Genomic DNA, 14,911 nt, shown 5'->3' on the forward strand with positions numbered 1-14,911 from the left:
ACTTTGCACCACCTTGTAAAATTAATAAACTTGTAGCTTGCCTGAACTGTTCCATCATTCCCTGTTCCAAACTGGTTCTCCTGCAACCCATCCAATTATCATCATCCACACCCACAGTCCATTCACATCACCCCTTCCTCCTGCATCTCCAACATTTCCTCTCTATCTACCAAAACATCCAAATCCTCTCCACAGCATCTCCTCCCAACCCACCTTTCCAGCTTCATCACCTGAAACATCACTCTGTAGCCAACCCCTCTTCTGCCTCTGTGAAGCCCTCTGTGAACTGACTGCCCAGAATTCACTGCTCTTTCCCCTCTGCTCAGGATGCACTGCTTTTATCTCTTAACGATTTGGCCCTACTTCGGCCTCCTACACTGGATGCAAAGGACCGAGTCTGTTAATGAATGAATGGATAAACAAATAAATTCATTTAAATATCAGCTGAGGACAGCTATCCTCTGGCAGTAAGGGGTCCAGGGAACAGGCAAGGGGCAGATTCTAAGGCTGCATCTGTGGTGGCTTAGCTGAGTGGAAAGCTGAGGTCCTTGCAGTGCTGGAGGCACCAACATCAGGAATGGCTCTCTCAAGAGACAATGCAGTGCCTGGCAAGAGTTAGCCTCTGTCAAGGCCAAGGTCCGGATAATTGAGAAATGTCCCACCAAGAGCTCAGTTGGCCATAGAGGGCCTGCTGTGCTGGCAAAGAGCACTCCTGTCCAGGTCCCAGGCATGTTAGGAAGGATGGCAGGCCACCAGCCCCCATGGTAGGATTTAACGCAGAGGCCAGTACTGCCTTCTTGGCTAAGAGCTTCCAGAGCTGGGGGGCAGGCCGCTGTGTTAGGAAAATGTCATTGGTGGTGTGAGCAGAAGGAAAACACATCAATCCCTGTGGAACCCGTGGTGAGGCTGGCTGGGGAGATTGATCAGAAGAGTTTACAGTGACTGGACTGTCCAGTTCCTGGTGGTGGGTTGGCCCAGGAAAGAAAGTCTTAGGGAAGAAATGGAATCCTGTAGGCTTGATTCTGCAGGCATCTGGAACCCAGCCTGAGATGCTGAAAACTCTGCTGGGAAGAAAACAAAATTGGAGGAAGACAGATCTAATCCAGCAAAATTGGATGTGCTCAGGGACTGGCAAGGAGGGAGGAAACAGCAAGTGGCTGGAGGACCAAACATCTTTGGCTTTGAGTCCCTCTTGGCTTCGGAAATGCCCTGCCCCTCTCTGGCTCTTGAAACATACCACCAGATGATGGAGGCCCTGGTGTTCTCCAGCCTATGTCAGCCAAGGGCGATGGGTTGAAGTTCTGGCATATTCAGGAGGTGGAGGGATTGAGTTAAATGTATGCAATGGGCAAGGCAGGGCCCTCCAGGATCAGGTCACTGACGTCGCTCAGGAGTTCGTGTTCACTAGCCGTGGCAGCATTTTGCAGGCGGCGGAGGCGGGCCTGCAGCTGCTCTTGCTTCTTCTTGAGCTCCAGGTAAGAGTGCGAGAACGTATGGAAGATGGACGTGGCAGGGAAGGCCATGATGAGGATCCCGCTCAGAATGCTGCTGAGGGCCACCATCTGGCCCGGCACGCTGCTCGGGACCATGTCTCCGTAGCCCACCGTCGTCATGGAGATGACGGCCCACCAGTAGGAGGCCGGAATGCTGGTGAACTCCAGGACCTGCCCAGATTCATTCTCGGCCACGTAGACCAGAGGGGAAAAGAGGGTGATGGCCACGCAGAGGAAGAGGAGGAGCAGGCCGAACTCGCGCGTGCAGCGGCGCACCGTGAGCCCCAGCGTCTGCAGCCCCAGTGAGTGGCGGGCGAGGCGCATCACGTACAGGATGCGCAGTGCCCGCAGCACGCGCAGCGCCAGCCCCACCTTCTCCAGGTAGGAGCTCCCGCCTGGCCTCTCGCCGTCCTCCTGGGGCTCGTCCGACACGGCAAGGGACACGTAGTAGGGAAAGATGGCCAAGATGTCGATGATGTTCAGGGGCCCTTGGAGGAAGCGGCACTTGTTCCGGGCCTGGACAAACCGCAGGCAGAGCTCCAGGGAAAACCAGGCCACGCAGACAGTCTCCACGATGAAAATGTAGTAGCACTTCTGCGAGCACTCCCCCTGGAGAGGCGACAAAGCGCAAGGTAGAGAGGGTATGGGCCACAGCGCTGGAAATGGAGAAGTAACGACACCGAAAAGCAATTCCATAGGTCTATATGAGTATTGATTTTGAGTCCATATATAGAGATTCTCCATATATAGTGTCTCTGTATTAAATATTATGTTTATATTCTAAATATTACATCTATATCTCCATCTCCATCTAAATCTATATCATCTCCATCTCCCTCTGTGTCTATATTTATATCATCTCCATCTGTATCTATATCATCTGTATGTATATCTCCATCTGCATCTGCATCTCCATCTGTGTCTATATCTATATCATGTGTATTTATATCTACATCTGCATCTATATGTACATCATCTCTATCTGCATCTTTATCTATATCATCACCATTGCCACCTGCGTCTATGTCTATATCATCTGTATCTATGATGGATGAATGAAGGAATGACTGAAGCCAGATGACTGAGTGAAAAGCAAGATATGGACAACCACAGCTTTCTTTGGATTAAAAACCTCTGAAGTGGAAAAAGAAATTATTTCCAGTGCCATGGCTCACAGGAATACTAAATGGAAATGTTCTTTTCATCTGGTCTTTGCAGAAAGAAATGTGCTAGACTGCCCTGATCTCTATTTTTCCTGTCCAGGGCTGGGCAGCTCTCTCCCCTGCCTTCTATCAGGTCTACTAAAGAGGTGGGAGATGGTGGGGTGCAGTTGAAGGCGTGGAGTCCAGAGTGTCTGTGACCCACACTTCCACCTACTCAGGCAAATTATTTGTCCCCTCTGGACTGGGGGGTTCTCTACCCCAGGAGAATTATGACAAATGGAAATGATGCAGTTAAAGCAATTAGCTGACTACTACAAGGAATATTGTAGCTACTTGTATGAGATGATTCACTGGTCACAGACATACCATGCCTAGTGGGTTTAATGATATCAATCAATACTCTTCTCTTCTCCTGGATTTTACAGGAAGCTGAGGAAATTCTCCAACACAGGAGAGGTTTTTACCATAGGGTTTGTGTCAGGATTCTGGAAGGCTCAGGAGTTTTGGATCCTGATTCCCTAGTCCTGCTACAAACTTGCTGTGTGAACTTTCTGTGGTCACTGCCCCTCTCTGGGCTTAGCTTCGTCTTCTTCTTTTTGGCTTTTTTGGGGGGAGGGAGTGATTAGGTCTGTTTGTTTGTTAGTTTATTAATGGAGGTACTGGGGATTGAACCCAGGACCTCATGCATGCTAGTATGCACTCTACCACTGAGCTATCTCCTTCCTCCTGGGGCTTTAACTTCTGATGAAGGAGGTGGAACAGAATCAGTATTTCTCAAAGCTGATTCATAACTCCTGCATCAGAATCCCTCAGGTGCTTGTTATATACGTGGATCTAGGGCCCCCAATCACAAAATCAAAGTCCTGGAGTGTGGGGCCCAGGAATCTGTATTTTGGCAAGCCCTCCTGTTGACTCAGAAGCACCTGGAAGTTTTTCAGACTCTGGGCCAGATTTTTGTCGCTGAAATGGGAGTTTTTCCTTTGGCATAAGAGCCTCTTGTGACCTGGAAATCATCTTCCCAGACCAGTGACCCAATAGCTCAGGATGGTGACTCCTGGGAGGCAGAGAAGGCTCTGTTGGTCTTCTCTCTGCCTCTGGAGCTGGATTTTGGCTATTCCGGGCATGCGCCTCCCACCTTCCGCCGGCCACCTCCCTGCACTGCAGCAAGCTCTCTGCCCTGCGTTGCTGCTCCACTCCGCATCCTAAACCAACCTCCCAGCCCTGGTCCTCAGAGAAATGCTCCACTAGAGGCTGGTGTTGGGGCGGTGGGGATTTATAGGGCTTAAGATGAGGAAATAATTCCCAGGCCAGCCAATATTTGAAGAAAACTAGAACAGAAGGAAAGAAAAAAAAAAGTCACTCTTCCTCTCTCCAGGGAAGTTTCTGGTTGTAGGTAGGATGAACAACTCATTCTGGTTTGCTAGAACTTTCTGGATTGTGCAACAGAAAGTCCCAGGTCACCAGAACCCCCTGAGTCCTGGGCAAACCTGTTTGGTTGGTCGCCCTTCTGGAGGGCTTGTCCCTGGAGGAAATGGGGTGCGAATAAATGTCACAGATGCGGGACAAATGAGCCAGACTTCTGTTTCTATCCAGGTGAAGTCCAAGAGCAGGCAAAACTCGTCGGGGGTGGGCAGTATCACCAAAACAGCGGCTGCCTCTGGGTAGGGCAGGGAAGGACTACAAAGGGACCTGAAAGAACATTCTGGAGTGATGGGAATATTCCATATTAAACAGGGCTGAGGGTTTAAAAAGCGCCCATTTTTTACATTGGACAGCTAAGACTTGTGCATTTCAATGTATGTAAATTTTACCCATAAAATAAAAATAAAGTGAATGATCATGATGCAAAACGATTGAGGGTGGGAGGGGGAGAAGAGAGAGAGAACCAGAATGATGGAACGTGGACAACTGTGAAAGCTGAGTCATGGGTACTTGGGGACTCATTATATTATTCTGCTTACTTCATAAATGCCTGAAATTTTCCACTATGAAAAAAAAATCAGACTTGGTGGGAAGGGTATAGCTCAGTGGTAGAGCACATGCTTAGCATACATGAGGTCCTGGGTTCAATTTCCTGTACCTCCACTAAAAATATTAATTAAAAAAAAATTTAAATCAGACTCAGAAATCAAAACTACAATGAGATATCACTCTACACTCACTAGGATGACTGTGATCATAAGGACAAAACACAGCAAGTGTTAGGGGAAGGGGATTAAGAGGTATGAACTACTAGGTATAGAATAAATAAGATACAAGGGTGTAAGGTACAGCACAGGGAATATAGCCAATATTTTATGATAACTTTAAATGGAGTATGATCCTTAAAAATATCAAATCACTATGTTGTGCACCTGAAACTAATACAGTAAACCAATAATACTTCAATTTAAAAAAAGTGTTGGTGAGGATGTGGAGAAGTTAGAATCCCCAAACGTCATTGGTGAGAATGTAAAATGGTACAGCTGCTGTGGAGAACAGGTGGATGGTCCCTCAAAAGGGTAAACATACATTTGCTCTATGACCAAGCAATTTTGCTTCTAGGTATATACCTGAGAGGACTGAAAACACACATCCACACAAAAACTTGTACATGAATATCCATAGCAGTACAATTCAGAACAGGCAAAAAGTGGAGACAAGCTAAATGCCTATCAATGAATGAATGAATAAACAAAATATGGTCTAGCCATACAGTGGAGTATTATTCAGCTGTAAAGAAGAAGGAAGTTCTGACACTTGCTACAAAGCAGATGAACCTTGAAAACCTTAGGCTCAGTGAAAGAAGTCAACATAAAAGACCACATTTGTAGAAATCCATTTCTATAAAATGTCCAGAAAAGGCAAATTCGTGAAGATAGAAAGTACATTTGATGGGGGGAGGGTATAGTTCATTGGTAGAGCGCTTGCTTAGCATGCACAAAGTCCTGGGTTCAATCCCAGTACCTCCATTAAAATAATAAATAAGTAAATAAATAAAAATATAATTACCTACCCCCTCCATAACAAAAAACAAAACAAAAAGAAAGTACATTCATGGTTGCCTGGGGCTGGTGGGACTGGCGGGAATGGGGAGGAACTGGTAACGTGTACAGGCTTTCTTTTTAAGGTGATGAAAACGTTTTGGAACTAGATAATGGGGATGGTTGCATAACTTTATACTGATTTGTGCTACTCTTTAAAAGGCTGCATATTACAGCGTAGGAATTATATCTGAATAAGAAACCAGAGCTGGAGTCTGAGTGGCCGAGCCATCCCAGTGAGGGCGATCCAGCAGCCAGGCCCTATTCCTTTCCCAAAGTTCCTAAGCAGAGCTGATCTGCCGGGCTGTGGGGTCAGAGGGTGGCCAGGGCTTTCTGAGGACAAGCCAATGCCCCTGAGAGACCAGCTGGACAGGCTGTCCGGGCAGACGGTGGCAGGTGCAGAGCGGGCCAGTTCTAGAATTCCATCTGGGAGGGACTCAGGGCCAAAGTCTTGACCTTGGAGCCTTCCTCGCATCCTCTGTCTCTCTCACAGCCATGCCTGCCAGCTCCCTCTTTGGGAAAGCGGCTAGAATCGGCCACTTCTTACCCTCTTTAGCTCAATGCCAGTCCCACTGCTCCACCCAGCAGTTCAGCCTCTCTCTCTTCCTTTCCTTTGCCTGGCCATGAATTCCATTGGTGCCTCTGGCCCTGGGCTGTTTTCTCCGAGACTTCCAGTGCCTGGCAGTGCTGACTCATGTCTCTCCCAGGAGCCAGGTCTTTCTCTGCCACCCTTCCCTTCTTCATGCCCCTTCCGTGGTCCTTTCCCACCTCTCCATCCTCTCGAGCCCCAGTCCCTCTTCCCAGGTGCCCCTACTCCCCAACCCCGGCCAGCACACAGGGGATCTGAGGAGGGTGTGAAACTGAGTGGGCGGGGGTAGGAATTGGACTCACCGAGACAAGCATCTCCAGAGAGAAGGGACAGCGTGCAGTACGGGTACTCAGGAAAGGAGGGCCCCGTCCAGAAAACAGGGGGTACTGCTTGTGAGCTAGGACACAGGGAGGCTCAGCCAGGGGGAAAAACCCACAACCCTCAAACCAGGTTAAGAAGAATTCCCTAAAGCAATTACCAAATGTCACTGAACACAGAGAAGCTACAGAGCGCCAGCTGTTCTTTACGGAGCTGATTCATGAGCCAAGAAAGAACCAGGGAGGAGGAGACACTGGTTCCAGCACAAGACCTTTTATCAAAGGCGAGGAGGAGTTGGGGGTGGGGGTGGGTTGCAGCCCCAAAGATGAGCTGCACCTGTGCTGGGAGGGTGTTGTTCCATCGAGGGGGCCCCAGTGCTTCCTCCTGGTCTTTAAAAATCTCTCTGCTCCTTCCTCCCCTACCCCAGCGAGAGGTAGAAACCACCACACAGATTGCCAGGGGAAGACTGAAGCAGAGCCCTGCTGTCCCACCCCAGGCCCCACTGTAGCTCTGCTCCCACCGGTGCACTTTGCACAGCTGCAATCAGAGTACGTCCCTTTGCAACATCCCCGAAGTCCTAAGCAAATCCCCGGGTAGGAGTAGAAGCTAAAGTGGGAGGAGACATGAGAGCATGTGCTGTGCTTGTCACTGGTCCCCAGCACAGAGCCGACCCTCGGGGAAGGTCTGTTGAGTGCACAAGTGAATGAAGGATGCTGGCAGGCACTGGAAACAGATGTTGGAGACTTCTGCCTGCTGCCTTGGCAGCTGCCATTTAGGTTCAACAGAGCAGGAAGAGCATTTGATGAGCAACATAGACAGGAGGAGTGTGAACAAGTCCCAAAGGTGGGTGAAAACAGGTGGTCTTGGCTCTTTGCCAGCACATGATAAATAGGACCATCAATCCAATGCCTCCCTAGGAACAGGTGTTGTCATTATCTTCTTTTATAGGTGAGGACATAGAGGCACCAAGAAACAGAGTGACTTGTCCAAGGGCAGAGCCAGGGAGCAACAGGCTGGGATCCCACCCCAGCAATGGCAGAGAGATTCTGGCTCCTTCCCATGAACGATACTGTTTGCAGCTCTTGGGGGTATCTTGGTAGCAGTAAAGAGGAAGAAAGAGGGCAAGAGAAAAGGAGTGAGTGTTCGATGGCAGCTGCCCAGTAACCTCCAGCCTCCCCCAGAGAGAGGGCAAGGTGCTCTGACCAGCAGAGAAGGTGGCCACTGGCTACATGGAAAGGGTGCTAGGGCTGAATGGCAAGGTTGACAACCGTGGTGGAGAACTCAGGCAGAGGAAAGCAAAGAACCTGGGGAATTGCACTGTTCATCACTGAATGAAGGATAAACAAGTGGCAGTGTTTACAGACAGTGGAATATTATTCAGCCCAGAAAAGGAATGCAGTACTGATCCAGGCTACAGCACAGATGAACCTTGAGCACATTATACAAAGTGAACAAAGCCAAAACAAAAGGTCACATATTGTATGATTCTATTATCTAAAGTGTCTGGAATATGGAAATCCACGGAGACAAAGCAGGCTGGTGGTTGCCAGGGTCTGGGGTGGGGGCCGGGAGTGGCTGCCTGATTAGTCCAGGATTTTCTTTAGGAGTGCTAGAAATGTTTTGGAACTTGATAGAACTGCTGGCTGCACAACATTATGAATGTGCTAAATGTCCCTGAATTGTTCACTTTAAGATGGTTGATTTTATGTTATATGAATTTCACCTCAATTATAAACATGGAGCTGGGATGCTCAGACTGTAAGCTCCAAGAAAGGAAGAAATTTGTCTTAACTGCAGCATGTGGAAGAAAGGACTTGGTAGGCACTCAGTAACTGTTGTTGAATGAATAAAAGGTAAATATTGTGACTTCCTGTTAACAAGTGAATAGGATGGTGACTAACATTTTTTGAGCACTTTCTAAGTGTCAGCATTGTTTCAATCGCTTTACAAGAATTAATCTTTTAATCCTCACCCTAACCCCTTGAGGAAAGGACTAATAGCATCCCCATTTTACAGAGGGAAACTAGGCTCAAGGAGTGACTTTCCAGGGATAACTGAGTTCATGAAGGATGAAGCTAAGATTTAAACCCAGAGTGTCTGTACTCAGAACCATCGTGCTGAATAGAGATGCACTTCACCAAGTCCCGCTGCACTAGAAACGCTAAGGACCATCGAGACTGTTGATCTAGACTACAGGCAGAGCCGCCCAGCATTGGAAGCCAGTGCCATCCCAAGGGGTCAGGTTTTAGAGCCAAGTGGAAGTGAGCTCAAATCTGGGCTCTGCCACTTACTAATTGTGAGCTTAAGAAAGTGATAAAATTTCCCTAAGCCTCAGTTTCCTCATCTGTAAAATGGGGGAGTAGCAGCCATATCCAATTCCCAAAGCTGTTGCGAGGGGTCTGTCCATCCTGTCCAATGTCAGCCTCCTGGGGGAGGCACTTAATAAGCATCAGTTCTTTCATCCCTTCAGGGCTGAGCTCCCCCAGGGAACCCAGCAAAGTCCGAATGCTTCTGAAGGTGCTTAGGCACTTGGCTTGGTCCTTTCTGCCCGTATTGCCTCCTCCTTCTATTTTAATTTGCGATCTCAGGCACATACCTTGAACCCAAACTGCCAAGTTGACTCAAGGGATGTTGCTTGGAAAAGTCAGAAGAAAAAGGAAAAGGAAAATGCTTTCTTCGCATGTGCTCTTACTCTCCAACCCAGCATGACACCTCTTCTGTGTCTGATGGAGGATTTCTGTGGGGTCACATCCCCTAGGGACGACTCGGCCCCAACAATCCCCCAGGCACCGCCTGCCCCCAGGAGCAGCTGCCCAGTTTGCAGTGCTGCTGAATTGCTGCTTTCAGACTGGTGTCCCAGAGGGCAAGTACGAAATACCAGGCATGTGTGCCCGGGAAAGAACATCATCTTTTTATGTAAATGTAAGGGCACAGTTTGAAAGAACAAAGCCTACCTCATCCTCAGCCTCCAGGCTCCCTGAATTACCATCTAAAGGGGAAATAGATACATTTTTGGGAGGGCTGCGCCTCCCAGCCTCTCTCCAGGCAGAACACCCAGGGGTGGTTTCACAGCTACACAAAGGTCGCAGCTGGACAAGGGCATCACTGCTCTTATCCCAGCAGCAGAAATGGCTGCCTGATACCCTGATTCTGCGGACCTCTCACCCACTTCTGTTTTAATTTTTTCAAGTACCAATTACATAAACCTGGGTTCACACCTTGAGTAATTTTCAAAGCATTAAGCTTTGAAAAGAGTTTGTCCCTCTGCACAATTTAAATCCTGGCTCCCTGAATATCCTTAAGAGGAACAGGCTTGTGAAGAATCCAGGGGTCCTTTCTCAGCAACTGAGATCAAGGGCAAACTTGGGGGGCAGGGGATGGAGTCTGCTTATGTTGTCCTAATCTTTTGCAGTTTGGGGGGTTTTTGTGGGGGTAATTAGGTTTAGTTATATATTTAAAAAAAATTTTAATGGAGGTACTGGGGATTGAATCCAGGACCTCATGTATGCTAAGCATGGGCTCTACCACTGAGTTATAAGCTTTCCTCCATCCTAATCTTTTTACTGCAGTGTCCATGTGTAAATATTTTTATGAACAAGCAGGCTCTTAAATCACATGATTTCATGCTAAAGAATGAAAAAAAGGCCTGCAATCCAATCTACAGCTACAGTCCTCTCTATGGGGAAAAAACTGAAAATCAAAACATTTACATTGGTTTGCTTTGGGACAAAACATTTATAGGTTGGACAAGATACATTTTATTCAACAGATATTTATTGAGAGCATATTCCATGTGCGGCACTGGCTGGTTCTCCATCTAAGTCCTCTCTATCTGGAAAGTTCTCTGACCCTCCCTGGGATTGTCCTGGGACATATGTTTAAGGGAAGGGAACTTTTATCAACTGACACCAGTTGTCAACCATATGCAGCCTGCACTGCCTTATTTATGTTGTTGATTGTCTCTCTCTGTCCTCTACAATGTAAGCTCTCTAAGTTAGGTGCTGGGGAGCCATGGAGGAGTATAGAGCAGCATCTTAGCTAAGGAAACAACCCAGTCCTCAGTTTGAAGCTCTCCAATAACCTTTCCAACAAAACATTAGGTTCTGACCTAATTTCTCAGACCATCTGGCCCCCTGGGGGTTTGGAGAGTCTCCCACAGCTTCCTGGAAAGAGAATCCAGGAGGGGGCCAGCAAACATGTCTACTCTGGCCTCCGGGGGCAGGGTCACCTCCAGATCAACTCATCTCTGAGTTCTCCATCCAATAGGACTGACTCGGAGGCTCAGGAACGAGGGCCCAGAATCTCTGCCATCATTGACATCTTCACTAGGGAAGCCCTTGGAAGCCAAATGCCCTGAGCCAAATGCCCTTGGAAGCCAAATGCCCTGAGTTTCTTTATCTGAAAATGGACCTGGGATGCCCATGAGAATATTGGCTTAAGAAGGCAGGGAATCTTGGCCTGGTCTAGTGCACGGCACAGAGTAGCTGCTCAATTAATACGCAATGAGGGCATTGAGTGTGTGATCCTCCACATTGATCTCACTTGTCTGATGGAGGAGGAGACTGAGGCTCAGAGAGGTGGAGCCCGTGGTCACAGAGCCGAAAGTGGTAGGGTTGGATCTGCTCAGCACACTAAGACCAGAGGGGCTTTGTGCGTACCCAGCGTTCGCTGTCCGATGCAGGGCCCCTCATGATTTTCATGGGCCCCCTCCATGCACCTCTTTTTCCAAGAACCAGACATAAAAATAATCTCTTATGACCGCATTGGTCTGAAAATGAATACAAGCCATGCTAGATGATATTCACTTCTTTCCTTCTGGCTTTAAAAGAGATGAAAACATATCTGTGGGCCCTCCATCCCCAGGGTCCCAAGCACCATGTGCAGTGGAGAAATGGACCACTCACCTGGTCCTCCTCGGCCCTCAGGTCGGGCATGGTGCTGACACACAGGCTGACAGCCGTGGTGGCCACGAAGAGGATGGACAGACAAGCAAAGACCTTCCCGGGGAGCCCGGACTGCGGATTTTCCACCATCTCCCGCAGCCGGTTCATGAAGAGCCCCCAGCGCGATGTGTGCACGGCAGGGCGGCAGGCCTCCCTCTGCTGCTGCAGCGCCTCCTCCCTGCGCAGCTCATCCAGCTCGTCCAGCTTCCGGAGCAGTTTCCGCAGGCAGCATCTCTCCAGGTTGGCTTCTTCAATCCCCCAGTAGGTCAGCTCTTCCTGGAAGGACAGCACACACATCTCCCGGAGGTGGACCAGCTTGCCGGCCGCCAGGAAACTCACAATCACCCCGAAAGCACTGGGGCTCCTGTCAAAGAAGAACTCTTGGTTATCCTCGTCATAATCATCGCAGAGCTGCGCAATCTCCTCGTGGCTCCGGCAGAAGCGGAGTTTGCTCAGGCGGCTCAGCGGAAACTCGTCCAGCGTGCTCCAAGGAAGGAGGTACCGCCTGCCCCCTACGTTGACCAGGATCTCTTTCTTCAGGTCCGCGGTGGGGGAGGCGTCCAGCGCACCCACCTTCCGGGCCCTGCGGTAGTAAACGCCCTTGATGGAGCGTGACTCCACTGCGCCATGCAAGAACTGACTCAAAGGGCTGCAGGAGCTGAAGTGATGGTGTCCGGGGTACAGGTCCTTGTCTCCGGAAGGCATGGGCATGGCCGAAGACGTCCTGGTACCCAAAGGGACAAGAGCAAGAAAACGGGGGACACATCAGTCTCAGGGCCAAGTCCTAGACAGCACAGACATTTCCTCACATTTGCCTTCCTGCAACTGCTTCTCCATCCTTTATTCTTTTAATCTTCCATCCAACATACATCTATTGGGCACCAGCTATGCACTTGGGATCTATCAGTGAACAAAAGGAGATGATGATGACATCCCTTCCCCAGCTGAACATTTACTTACCTCTCAGAAGAATCTCCCTGGAACAGGCATTACGTGGACTGGGACTTGGGGAGCTCTGTCATGACCTGGACAATTCAGAGCTGCATCACTTCCAGGCTGTGTGGTCTTGGGCAAGTGGCTTAACCTCTCTGATCTCAGCATCGTTATGCCAATGACAAGACTTGTACCAATCTTGCAAAATAGAGTTGTTGGAAATACAGCTTAAGAGTGTCAAAGGTTCTCAACTGCAGGACCAGGTTCCGATCCTTTAAAAACTGCCACCACAGGTGGGTTTCTTAGCCCCTCTGAGCCCTTTGCTTTATCTGCACAGCTGGGGTGATTTGAGTGCCCACCTCACTGGGCAGAGTAATATATATATAAAGTGTATATTAAGAACACTTCTAGTCATTTCTGACATGGCAGGCACCAATCCCCATGCTTCATCTATGTTAACTCATCTAAGAACACCGTGAGGTAGACATTAGTACCTCCATTTTGCAGATGAGGAAATTGAGGCGCAGAAAGGTTAAGTAATGAGGAATGTGGCTGTGCTTGGCATAGCGTCTGACTCTCAGGAGATACTCTACAATGATGCCTCTTACTTGCTTTTGCATTTGGAGGACTCTGCTGTCAATGACAGCGTTCCTCCGTGTTCACTGGGTGTTTGTCTCAAACACTTTGCTGTGTGACCCTGAGCCAGTTACTTCCCTTCTCTGGGCCTCGGATCCTGTCATCTGTGAAATGAAGGGGCCTCTAATACTCTCTCCATTCCAGACCTATTTAGGGCTCTTGACTTAGAGGAAGGGTTTGAGATTGAGCCCATGCATTAAAAAAAATCATTGCCACAATATTTCTCATCCTCAGTCTCCTGCAACCATTTCCCGTGTTACACATTCTAGCCAGAGCTGTTTCCAAAGCATCTAAACCTTACATTCCAAGATGCACTCCAATCAAGAGAAAAACTCAGCAGCTGAGTGGAAATAAAAGTTGCTCTCAATTTCAGAGCCAGTTGGAGTCCAGCAGGTAGTGAAGAGTTGAATCACAGTCTATGCATTTTACACTTGCCCCACCACACAATATTCTGCTATTCTGCATGAATTACTTCATTTGCAATGTATGGCCAGAGGAAGATGAGCAGCCTGCGGAGAGAAGAGTATTTTGAAATCAGGGAAGCCCTTCTCAAGGGTGCTTCTTTTCCGCGAGAAAATAACCAGACCCAGAGTACTGAAACGACTTGTCCAAGGTCACATAGCAAAAAAGTCCCAGTGCAACCAAAGACACTGTCTCCCAGCCGGGGTCTCTTTCTTCAACCCCAAAAACTGCCCTTTCTGCATTCACTGCACAAACTCAACTTTGCAACCCACTGCCCCCCACCTCCCCAGGAACAGCTGGCGCCCAAAGCCCCTTCCTGAACCTGGGAAAGGGATTCACTCACAATAGCACTGTGGCCAAGGATGTTTAAGAGCATCCTGCAAATAAACCCCCACCCCTGCAGCAAATAGTAACTTCTTCTCCCAAAGTTTAACTCACCCTCCTGTCTCAGCGAGCCCATTTCCAGCTGTCTCTCTGTCAGGCAAGGGAAGCCCCTGTCTCAGTGCCCAGGGAAGAGACAGGTTTGTGGTGGAGACAAAGGGGAAGGAGAGAAAAGTCCCAAACGCAGCAGTTTCTGGCGGAGTTAGTTTTCAACCTTTCTTCCCTCGCCTCCTCCAAAAACCAGAAGTCCGTTCATTCTGCATCTCTCCAGCAGCTGCAGAACTGCTCGGGGAGGGGTGGGGTGGGTTTTCAAAAAGGATCCAGAAGCCCCTTTCCCCGTGAGAGGTGAGGGTCTGAGGGGTTCATGCTGGGAGGGAGCTGGGCCAGCTGTCCTGCTTCAGCGGCAGGCTCTGCACTCTGAGTCCCACGGGGACAGCCAGTGTGGTCCTGCAAGAGAAGGGGGTGGGGGATGGGAAAGGCTTAGAAATAATCTCTCCATCAGCCAGGCAGCAGGCAGGAGCAGCAGCCGCTCTGCCAACCGCTTGGAAGGCAAGGAGAGCTGCCCTCCCTCCCCTCCAAGGAGGAGCATAACTCGGAGGGAGTGGAGGGCAACTTGAGGCTGGGGTGTCTGCAGCTATACCCGTTCCTGGCATCCCGGAGGCTCCCTGATGATGGGGAGGTGTGCAGGTAGAGGCTGCAGGAGGAACTTTTTCTGCCTTTAACTAGCCCATGCCTGGGACAGGTTCAGTGAAACCCAGCATCCGAGCGCTGGGTGGGCATTCTGGAGGCTGCGTGACAATCAGAGAAGAGGCGTGAGCGTGCAGTCATACACGCCTGGATCTCTGGCTCTGATGTGAGTGGTTCGGTGACCTTGGGCAGGTGACTCCATGCCTCTGAGCCTCAGTTTCTTTGTTAGTATAAAATATGAGAAGAAGACAGGGTTCAGGGAGAGTCACCCCAGAAGGCACGG

At 49.2% G+C, this 14,911-nt stretch overlaps 1 protein-coding gene across 1 annotated transcript; it reads right to left on the bottom strand.

Moving 5' to 3' along the window:
• Positions 1–500: 500 nt before the first annotated feature.
• Positions 501–12,240, bottom strand: KCNG4 (potassium voltage-gated channel modifier subfamily G member 4). The gene is made up of 2 exons (XM_006207535.4): positions 11,491–12,240; positions 501–2,102 (listed from the first exon to the last, which is right to left on the bottom strand). The coding sequence occupies exons 1-2, from the start codon at positions 12,238–12,240 to the stop codon at positions 1,332–1,334; spliced, it is 1,521 nt and encodes a 506-aa protein (XP_006207597.3). The 3' UTR covers positions 501–1,331.
• Positions 12,241–14,911: the final 2,671 nt, after the last annotated feature.

This window comes from Vicugna pacos, chromosome 9, assembly GCF_048564905.1.
Source record: "Vicugna pacos chromosome 9, VicPac4, whole genome shotgun sequence".
Lineage (NCBI taxonomy): Eukaryota > Metazoa > Chordata > Mammalia > Artiodactyla > Camelidae > Vicugna > Vicugna pacos.